Below are 11,262 nucleotides of genomic sequence, written 5' to 3'. Positions count from 1 at the left end.
TTTTTTCATTGGCGCCCGAGCAGGGACTTGAAATTAAATAATAAATAATTTAAAAAATTACGAAAAGTGAAATTTAGTGATTATTGTTCGGTGAATGTTGGTGTGGTGAAGTATCAGCACCAGAAAAAACCGCTAATAAAAAAAAAAAAAATTTTTTAAACTAAATTTCGTAAATATATTCTAGAGCTGCAACTGGTAGCATCGTAATATTGATTCGTTCTTTATGGTTTATTTGCCGCGTGTGAAGTGGTTGTGAAGTGAATATCAGTAAAATTGATTAAAAGGAAAATTCCGCAAGCAGTAACTGGATTTGTAAAATACCAGCATCAGCTAGTGAAAAAACCGCTATTGTAAAAGGAAACACGTGCAGACTGCTGTTATACTGTTCTTCATTGCTGTTCGCTGCCAGCAGATCGCTGCTGTCATTAACTGCTATTGCTCTTCGTCGCTGTTCGCTGCTACTGCATATCGCTGCTGCCATTCACTGCTTCAGCTCTTCATCGCAGTTCGCGGCTACTATACATCGCTGCTGTCATTCATTGCTTCAATTCTTCATCGCAGTTCGCTGCTGTCATTAACTGCTATTGCTCTTCATCGCAGTTCGCTGCTACTATATATCGCTGCTGTTATACTGTTCTTCATTGCTGTTCGCTGCTGCTGCAGATTGTCGCTGCTATTCACCGCTGCTGTTGGTTTTCGTTTTTTTTCTGGATGGCGTGCCACTGTAACACCACTGCCGTTTGCCAGGTAAGAAAGTGCAAATAATGAAATTGTTGTACCAGGTCATGCTCTGACTAAACAAAATAGTCAAGAAAGTATTTTAAATAACTTTGCACTGGTAATTATTTGCACTTTTAAAACACATATATTTTTCTATTTCTATAATAAATTATTTGACAAACGTGAAACAAATTTACGAAGCTGAGGTTGAGCTTCATTAACAAATACGTTCGGTAAATCCAATTATTTAATACAAATAATTGAGTAATTTGCAGGGGCAAATTATATACAAAGTGAATGCATTTTTCGTTTTCGTTTTCGCTAGTTACTTGCAACCACTTTGTTGGAATTTACCCATAATCACAATATTGATTATTTATCGTTTTTTATTATTCTATAAACAAAGTGAGTGCATCTTTCGTTTCGCTAATTTCTCGCGTTTACTTTGTTGGAATTTACTTACAACCGTCGCTCAACAGTATTCAAATACTCTTATCGTTCTTTGCGCTGCATTGCCTTCTCTCTTAAAAAATTTAGTAAATTGTGTTCACTATGTCAACAAAAAAGCGAGCATCATCCCCACAAAAAAATGAAGAATTGGATAAACTACTCCAGCAGCGAGAAACTGTAGTGGCCAGTATCTTGCGTATTAAAAAAGTAATTTCTGAAAAAACTGTTGATTTAAACCCTGTAGAACTGGAATGTAGGTTGGACATTCTCAATTCATACATTAAACAGGCCATGACTTGCCAACAAAAAATAGAGTGTATCAACGAGTTTGATGTATTTCGGCCAGATCTAGAAGAAATCTGCGTTGCTTCGAAATCATTGTTTCTACAGGCGTTAGGTAAAAACCGCAAGTCTAGTATCCCTGATACTTCGCATGAATGCAGCAATCATCGTTCCAGGCTGCCAAGTATGCGTTTACCTAAATTTAGTGGGAAACATTCTGAGTACAAAAACTTCATAAGCCTTTTTGAAAGCTTAGTGCACAATGATCAGTCGCTAAGTGATATTGAAAAATTCAATCATCTCATTTCGTGTTTGTCTGACGAAGCTCTTGGTACAGTTAAGGCATTTCAACTCACTGAAACTAATTACTCAAAGGCATTAGCTAGTTTAAAAAGAGTTTACGATAACACTTGTCTAATCTTTTTCGATAGTATCTCGCAGCTTTTTGAACTGCCAGAAATGAACAAGCCATCTGCTTCTGCATTACGCAATATCATAGATACTGTTTCTGCCATATATGAGTCCCTATTGTCAATAGGAGATGATAAGAACATTTCAAATGCGATTCTTATTCATTTAGTCATGTCAAGAGTCGATGCCGCCACGAAATCTAAATGGGAGGAGCAATTAGATTACAATAAGCTGCCACTCTGGTCTGATTGCGAGACTGCGTTAAATAAGCGATACCAACACATTTCTGCTGACGAAGCTTCTACGTCAAGGTCTCGATCGAACAGGCCAAAACAAGACAACTGGCAAGGTAAGAATGTAAAATCGTCACTTATGTGCAAGAAAAATAGTTCGCAAGAGGAAAGTAGATGTTTGTTCTGTAATGCGAAGGAACATGTAATAAATTCATGCTCCGCCTTTGCTGCCCTCTCAGTTACTGAACGGTTCAATTTCATTAAATCATCTTCGGCATGTATAAATTGTCTCAAGAAAGGGCACACGGTATCTAGATGCAAGGCGTCACGCTGCAGAGTGTGTAATCGGTCGCACCATACTCTTTTACACCAATATTCTACTAACACTCCTCAAACAGGTTTATCTTATAATCCAGAACAACCTATTATTTCTCGTGCCTCTGTGAATCATAGCTCATCGAATGACGATCAAATTATTCTAGCCACTGCAGTCATAACCATTCAAGGAAAATCTGGAGAGTATCAGCTGGCCAGAGCACTGCTCGATTCCGGTTCTCAAGTCAACCTTATAACCGAGGAACTTGCAGAACGACTGCAACTAAAAAAAGAAGCGAAAACTCTAAACCTAATTGGCATTGGTGAAACAAACTCCACAGTACGGCAAAAATTACATGCCACTGTGAGATCACGTATTAACTCTTATGAGTTTTCTACTGATTTTTGGGTAATGCCTTCAATCTCCACTTACCAACCCGACAAATTTGTGTCAATGAGTAATTGGAATGTTCCTTCCAATCTTTCACTTGCTGATCCGCACTTTCACAAACCGCAAAAGATAGATCTTCTACTTGGTGCCGAAAGCTTTTTCGAACTGTTGTCGATTGGACAAATAAAACAAGGTACTAATCTTCCAATTCTCCAAAAAACTTTACTTGGATGGATTGTATCAGGAAAATATAAAGATGTCCCAAGTAATGCATCTAAGATATGCAATTTAATACGCCTTCAAGAAGCAGAGTCAACAGGTGATTTCTGCTTAAACTCTCTTGTGAAAAAATTCTGGGAATTGGAAGAAATTTCCAAGGAGCTCACTGTCAAAAAATACACAATAGAACAACAACACTGTGAGACCAAGTTTCTCAACACAATTTTACGCTTACCTTCAGGGAGGCTTAAGGTGCAGCTTCCTTTCAAGTCCAACTTCAACCTTCTAGGTCAGTCATATGAAACAGCAAAAAATCGTTTTCTCTCACTGGAACGCAGGTTGTCGAAAGACTGTATGCTTCAGAAGCTGTATATGGAGTTTATGGCAGAGTATCGTGACTTAGGTCACATGACATTAACTACTGACAACTTTTCTTCGACACCTCATTACTATATACCGCATCAGTGTGTGTTGCGACCTCAGAGTACCTCGACAAAACTTCGCGTCGTGTTCGATGCTTCATGCCGAACATCTTCACAAGTGTCGTTGAACGACATTCTAATGGTTGGTCCAACGGTACAGGAAGAATTGTATTCAATCCTACTTCGCTTTCGTATGCACAAATACGCGATGACTGCTGACATTACAAAAATGTACCGTCAAATCGAAGTTGACGAGGCAGATCGCAATTTTCAACTTATTCTCTGGAGGGAAAAACCTACGGATCAGATTAGCGTTTATAAACTGAACACAGTGACATATGGTACTTCACCTGCTCCTTTCTTGGCAACACGTTGCCTAAACTACTTAAGTGACCTGTACAAGAATTCTCATTCAGTTGGAGCAAGGGTTATCCGACATGACTTCTATGTCGATGACCTATTGACTGGAGCTGACAGTCTGAAGGAACTGGAAACAATTCGTACCCAATGTACTGAAATTCTTGATGCGGCTGGACTTAAATTAGCGAAATGGTTTTCAAACCATAAAACGTATGACTCGTCAGACTTCTTTCTAAATGTTAATAATACTGATTCCACAAAGGCGCTAGGTATACACTGGATTCCCCAAAATGATACGCTTAAGTTCCATGTAGACGAAAAGTTTCATGACTTGCGAGCAACAAAAAGAAACATACTATCAGTATCAGCTCGACTCTTCGATCCCCTCGGACTAGTATGCCCAATAGTGACTAAGGCAAAAATTTTATTGCAAGAACTTTGGCTTCAGAAGCTTGACTGGGATGAGTCAATTCCTATGCATCTCGATTCTAGCTGGCAAGCATTTAAAAGCAACCTGACTCAGATGGACTCTATTTCCAATCCGCGGTATGTTCATATTCATTCAAATATAAAATGCGATATTCACGGTTTCGCCGATGCGTCAATGAGAGCGTACGGCTGTTGCATCTACGTCCGAATTCATGATTCGAATGGGATTCATTCTGAATTGTTAACTGCCAAATCTAAGGTTGCTCCTCTAAGCACAAAATCATTACCCAGATTAGAGCTGTGTGCCGCTCATTTATTGGCTAAACTATGGTCTCGAATTCAGCCGTTGATTACTTGGGAAATCGGGGATGTTTATTTTTGGACGGACTCTGAAATTACACTTCATTGGATTAAAACTCACCCATCTACTTTAGCAACATTTGTAGCAAACAGAGTGGCAGAGATCCAAGAATGGACGAGCGAAGTTCTTTGGAGACACGTTCCATCAAAGCTAAATCCTGCAGACTTAGTCTCCAGAGGATGTGATGTAGATGAGTTGATTCACTCAATTTGGTTTCGTGGCCCATCATATTTGCTTCAAGATGCCACTAACTGGCCAAAAAATAGTCATTTTCCACTATCAACAGATGAGAAAAGTTTAGAGAAACGAAAGGTCAAGGTCGGACTTTTAGCAGTTGAAATTGAACCTAATGTCATTTCAAAACTAATCTGTAGCCAATCATCTTACCCAAGACTGCTGAGAATTTTCGCGTACATTCTACGTTTTATCACTAAGAAAAATGAGAGAGCCAACGCTTTTATTCCGACATCAAAGGAGCTTAATTGGGCATTCTTGAAAATCGTTGAATTTATTCAAAATCACGAATTCAAGGAAGAAATCGAAAAAATGAAGAAGTCGCATAAATTACCAGTCAGCATTCAAAAACTAACTCCATTCATTCATACAGTCCAAGATGGTTCTCGAACATGCAATTTGCTTCGTGTAGGAGGTCGTCTACTAAACGCACCACTGTCTTATGATTCAAAATTTCCCTTGCTGTTACCTAAAAATTGCATTTTGTCGAGATTTATTTACGATTTCTCCATACAACCAATTGTCATGCTGGTCCAAAAGCCTTAGAAGTGCTGCTTCGTGAAAAAATTTGGGTCATAAATTCAAGCAAGGCATGCAGTAAAACCGTAAGAGCATGCATACATTGTTTTCGATACAAACCTAAGCTGTTGACCCAAGTAATGGGAAACTTACCTGCAGATCGGTTAAAGGCACTACGACCCTTTTTAATTAGCGGTGTCGATTTTTGTGGGCCTGTATACACTACTTTGAAAATTCGTGGTCGACCACCAGTTAAAATGTATATCGCAGTGTTTGTTTGTTTCACGTCAAAGGCTATACATTTAGAACTTGTAACAGATCTGACAACTGTTTTATTTTTTGTCTTAAAAGGTTTGCCGGAAGACGAGGACTCCCAGAAAAAATCTATTGCGACAATGCGACAAATTTTGTAGGTGCCGATCGCAAGCTGAGAGAGCTGATATATTGTAGTTTTTCATTGGCGCTTACTTACTGTTTATGCTGATTCAGCCATGATCACACAGTAGTCAAGCTGCACACAGTATTCTTTGTTTTCCTTATGAACAATGTTGCGCTTATGGTTCCTCCTATAGGTATAGGTATAGGTTGGAGTGGCGGCCTTGTATCCCAAAAAGCCCACTTAAGCACAAATAAAGGCCCGTTGTGGTACCACAGGAGTAACGTTATTTGTATATAGATTTAATCAGTATACATTTAACGCCGAAAGAAAGGTAACGACTCCCCCATTATGCAAAGGAAAACCAACCTGACAGTTCTATGAACCTGGCTAGGTCCCTAACATTACAGGATGACAACTCAGTCAGGTCAGTTAGAAAAGGAGATCCAAGGATTTTTAATCTTCTTCTGGCTAGGGAAGGGCACTGACACATGAGATGGAGTACAGTCTCCTCCTCATCCTCAGAGCCACAGCCTCTACAAAAGTCATTAAAGGGGAGACCCAGTCTCATAGCATGCCTTCCTATTACGCAGTGTCCCGTCAGCACAGATACCGTAGTGCTGAGCAGGTTCCGTCTTAGTTGAAGTAGCTGACGGGTTCTCTTCTTGTCAAAGTTCGGCCAAGTCAACCTAGAAATCTGACATTGAGGTTCGTCAGCCCAGTATTGCTTGGCTATACTCAGGTATTTTTGTATGATTGCCAGTTTAACTGTAGCAAGAGGGACGCCTATATCAGAGAGGTTAATGTTAGGGAGAAGAGCACCTGCCTTGGCTAAATCGTCTGCCCTACAATTTCCTGTGATATCCCTGGAAATCCCAGGAACCCAAATAAGTTTGACCCTAACAAACCTAGCTAGGTCATTTAGTGAAGCACGGCAGTCTTGAGTTGTGATTGATGTGGCTGAGGTGCCCATCAGTGATCTGATGGCAGCTTGGCTATCAGAAAAAATTGAGATTGGTAAATCGGATGTTCGATTGCAAAGAACCCATTTTACAGCTTGGTGAATTGCCATTATTTCGGCTTGAAAGACGCTACAGTGGTTCGGAAGTCGAAGCGAGATGCTGAGACCCAGTCTTTCAGAGAAAATGCCACAGCCGACTCGTTTATCTATTTTGGAGCCGTCCGTGTAAATGTCAACCGTTTGGAGAGGGATCGCTCTTTCAAGGATCCAGTCCTCCCTGCTAGGTATAAGAGATTCGAACCCCTAATTAGGTCTGGGTAACAACACATGTAGTCAATAGAGACGGGAGTTGGCAGATCCTGATTCAGTATGATCGCGTGGCCTATATCAGTTCTTGACCAGCAGGAGAGGGCGTTGAGCCTAGTTGCAACTATTTTGGCTTGCTGTTTTACCAGAAGCCGAGATGGCAACCAATGAAGCATAGCGAAAAGAGCTTGCGTGGGGGTAGAGCGAAGAGCACCAGTGATTTGTAGTGCGGCTATCCTCCTAGTTTTGTCAATTAATTTGGTGTGGCATGCTTTTTCAGTTGCCTGCCACCAGAAAGCAGCCCCATACAGAAGAATTGGTTCGATAACAGCTGAATAGAGCCAGAGTATAATGCACGGTTTGAGCCCCCAACTACGACCTATAGCTCTTCTGCAACAGTAGGTGGCGCATACCGCTTTGCGGGCTCTCTCAGCCAAGTTGTCTTTCCAGCTGAGTTTAGAGTCCAAAATTATACCCAGATATTTGACGTTCGAACTTAAATTTAGAGTAACGCCCTTTATCTTTGGTAAGGAAAATGTCGGAATTTTATATTTCCTGGTGAAGAGAATAACCTCTGTCTTTGCAGGGTTAATATCCAGACCGAATTCCCTACACCATTCAGTTACAATGAGGAGCGCAGAGTTAATAACATTGGATAGAACTTGGGGAAATTTGCCAGATGAGGCAATAGCAATGTCGTCCGCATAAGCTATAACACTACATCCGGATTGTTCCAAAAGTTTTAACAACGAATTAACCGCTATGTTCCATAGAAGAGGAGAGAGAACCCCACCTTGTGGCGTTCCCCGACAGACTGCTCTGGAGGATTGAACACTTCCGATGTCGGATGTGATAATCCTAGTTTTGAGAAGGGCCTCTACAAATTTAACCAGACTATTGTCGAGATTTAACTTTGAGAGGGATTTTATGATACCATTGGGGCAGACATTGTTGAAAGCGCCCTCAATATCGAGAAAGGTGGCAAGTGTGTATTCCCTGAGAGAGATGGAATGGTCAACTTGCGAGATGAGTGCATGAAGCGCAGTATCGACAGACTTGCCTTTAGTATAAGCATGCTGTGATGGAGATAAGAGCGCTGGGTTTATCTTGTTCCTGATTGCAGATCAAGAACTCTCTCCAGTACTTTCAGAAGAAAAGAAGACAGACTGATTGGTCTATAGTCTTTGGCACTGCAGTGAGTTATTTTTCCTGCTTTGGGAATGAATATTACTCGAGCCACTCTCCAGCAGCTTGGAACATACATAAGCTTAATACAACTGTTGTAAATGCTTAGAAGCCAGGGGAGGATTACGAATTCGCCCTGTTGAATATCTGCGGGAATAATTCCGTCCGGACCTGGAGATTTATATGGTTTAAAAGTTTGGATAGCCCACTTTATTTGAGTGTTGGTCACTTGAAACGGTTTAGGATTATTTAGAGGGGGTAAGCTGATTTGAGTTGATAAGTCAGCATCAGAGGCTATACTCCCTGGGAAGTGCGAGTCCAGAAGGGTGTCGAGAGTTTCCTTACTGGAGTTGGTCCATTGACCATTTGGAGCCTGGATACAATCGAGTGTCTTATGGGTAGAATTGAGGATTTTGCGCAGTCGGCTTGACTCGGAAGATGATTCTATGTTGCCACAGAAATTTTTCCAAGCTGCCCTTTTGGCCCGCCTAATGGCGTATTTAAATTCTCTTTGTTTCACTTTATATGGAGTCCAGTTACCTGTTGATTTAGCATCGTTAAAAAGTTTTCTACAGGTTTTTCGGAGGTCTGCAATATTCAAGTTCCACCATGGAGGTTTGGGTTTGCCTCTAAATTCGGGTGGCTTGCAGGCCGCATTTGTGGCGCATCTAAATGCTGATGTGAGAAGGTCAACCGCTCGATCTATATCGGAACAGTTGAGAATAGTGGGAGGGTCCAACTGTAAGTTGGATTCCAGGTTGGCTCGAAAAATGGGCCATACAGTACGTTTCCTATTTATTGGTTTAGATGATCTGTTCATTTCAGGGTTCTCCACAAAATTTAGATCAAAATTAATGTACCTATGGTCAGAAAAGGAGTAATCTTGCGATACGGACCACTTAGTAATAAAATAAGAGAAGTGCTCGCTAATCATGGTGATATCAAGAACTTCCCTTCTAATTGAGTTCATGAAGGTTGGCTCCCTACCTATGTTAGCGATCACCAAGTTTCCTGCAAGAATGAAATCAAATAGACACTCACCTCTCGCGTTTGTATCTGTGCTACCCCACATCTCGTGATGTGCGTTGGCGTCAGCTCCTATGATCACCGGGATCCTCCTGTTATTTGCCTCTGACACCAGAAGCTTGAGGGAGTCCTGTGGCGGAGTGGCACCGTGATCGTGTGCCATATATGCTGAGACAATCCAAAGGGCCTTGGAGTCGTATTCGATGGCCATGGCTACATTGTCATTGTCACTGAACCTAGGGAGTAAAAAGGCATTAATGTTATTTTTTACTAGAATGCAAGATCTTGGTTTACCTTGACCTTCTGTGAATACTAACCGATAGCCGTTTGTATTCAGTCCACAAACCCGATTGTTTACAATCCAAGGTTCTTGGATCAGCATTATGTCCTCTCCTTTTTCAGCTAGGCGGAGGGTAAGGGCTGCCGAAGCAGTTTTGGAGTGTTGGAGCTTAATTTGGACGACCTTCAACAGCTTAGTTGTTTTTCAACTATGGTACTGTCCAGTTCATCCTCATCCGACATCGGTGAGGTCTCCCGGGAAAGCGCCATACCTGTAAAGAACTCGCCGACCAGTTCGGAAGACGAGATTACGCTACCTCCGTCTTCGGAGGAAGGAGTGCCGATTAAATCGGAAGTTCCTACATCGGGGTTGATTGGAACTGGGATGGAACCGATTCCGTCATCGGAGATCGTTTCCGAAGGTGCCCCCCCAGAAGGTTGTTGCTTAGCGGCTTGAGAGTCACTTTTGTAAACACGTAGAGTGACCGAACCGAAGACATAATGAATCACCCCATTTCGGGCTTGAAGGGGTGCCAAAGATTCTTCGTTGAGGACTACGACGGCTTCGACAAAGTCGCCCTTGGGGTCACTGACCTTCGCAACTTTCCAGTTATGCGTGGGGAGGTCAGTGTTACTGGCCCTTAAAAGGGAAAGAATTTCCTCAGGGGAAGTAAGCTCCGAAGGAAGCCACACTTTGGAGCGGGGGCGTTGTGGGATATTTTCCACCGAAACAGCTCTGAGCTGTGCGCCGGGCCAGAGTTCCCCAACCTTCTCGATCGCCTGCTTGTAAAGATCCGCGGAGCGCTGATCTGAGCAGGCAATAATTTTAATATGACCCTGGTACCATCCAGCGTCTTTACAGCTGGGAGATGGCCCAGGGTTGAGGGCAATGATTTCCATATATATTTTGAGGAGAGCCCGTTCGACTTTCTTCCAGTTTGCTGGAGAGATGGTGCCATCACTGTTGCCAGCATCGATGATGGCCCAGGTCAGGCTCTCTTTAACTATTTCGCTGAGAGGTTTAGACAGCGATGGGGGTCTCGGAGGACCAAATTTGGGGCGCTTAGGAGCGCTAGTCGAAATTGATTTCCCAGCCTGCTCAATCGACCTTTGTCGTTTCTGAGCAGGTGCAGAGGTAGAAGCGATGCCGGAGGGCCGGAAATTGACATTTTCCCTTGCCCACTTTAGTGATGCCTTATCGCTCTCTGAGAGCGAAGAAGGATCCGCGGCATTGAGCCTAGAGAGAATGCGGTATGCTGACCTTCGCGCCCTATACGCCCTTGTCGAGGGGTTAGGGTGGGAGCGTGTACCAGAAGTTGAGTTGGCACTAATTGCAGATGGTGCGGTTGGCGCATTAGCTTTGACCGCAGCACTAGCAGAAGAGCAGGAGGCAGCATTACCACCTGACACAGTTGCCAAGGTGTTCAATGATGGAGCATTGCTTGTACGAACCGCCTGAGCAGAAGCTCTAGACGGTTGGTTGTTAATAGGCGCTTGCCTTATAAGGCTTGAACGCCCCCCTGAAGAGTTAGGAGTTTTAAAAGGTTTATTGGAATTTTTGTTTGCTTTGTTCATTCTAAAAGGGTCCCCACTCAAAGCCGCTATCTGACACCCGTAAGTGTAGTTCCTGATAAAAAGAAGTCCCATGGTTATCTATGCAAATGCAGGGAGGCCATGCGAGGGTTGGCACAGGTCCTTATGGGAGCAAGTGCTCAGAGCCAGACCAGAACTAATCGGGAGCTAAGCTACAACCGAACCTACACGACCAACTTAATGGTGACGG

The 11,262-nt window shown here is 42.5% G+C and overlaps 2 protein-coding genes across 2 annotated transcripts; one reads left to right on the top strand and one right to left on the bottom strand.

Annotated features, from left to right (window-relative positions):
- The first annotated feature begins 1,272 nt into the window (after positions 1–1,272).
- LOC119684902 lies at positions 1,273–5,373 on the top strand. The gene has a single exon (XM_038099042.1). The coding sequence runs from the start codon at positions 1,273–1,275 to the stop codon at positions 5,371–5,373; it is 4,101 nt and encodes a 1,366-aa protein (XP_037954970.1).
- Positions 5,374–9,264: 3,891 nt separating this feature from the next.
- LOC119684894 lies at positions 9,265–11,054 on the bottom strand. The gene is made up of 2 exons (XM_038099030.1): positions 9,495–11,054; positions 9,265–9,436 (listed from the first exon to the last, which is right to left on the bottom strand). The coding sequence occupies exon 1, from the start codon at positions 11,052–11,054 to the stop codon at positions 9,666–9,668; it is 1,389 nt and encodes a 462-aa protein (XP_037954958.1). The 3' UTR covers positions 9,265–9,436; positions 9,495–9,665.
- Positions 11,055–11,262: the final 208 nt, after the last annotated feature.

This window comes from Teleopsis dalmanni, chromosome 1 (genome assembly GCF_002237135.1).
Source record: "Teleopsis dalmanni isolate 2A chromosome 1, ASM223713v2, whole genome shotgun sequence".
Lineage (NCBI taxonomy): Eukaryota > Metazoa > Arthropoda > Insecta > Diptera > Diopsidae > Teleopsis > Teleopsis dalmanni.
Note: the sequence above shows the minus strand (reverse complement) of the source record. Positions and strands in the feature narration are given on the sequence as shown.

Bases quoted from the DNA above. Each gene is read 5' to 3' on its own strand.
- LOC119684902 (XM_038099042.1), top strand. From the start codon at position 1,273: ATGTCAACAAAAAAGCGAGCATCATCCCCACAAAAAAATGAAGAATTG.
- LOC119684894 (XM_038099030.1), bottom strand. From the start codon at position 11,054: ATGAACAAAGCAAACAAAAATTCCAATAAACCTTTTAAAACTCCTAAC.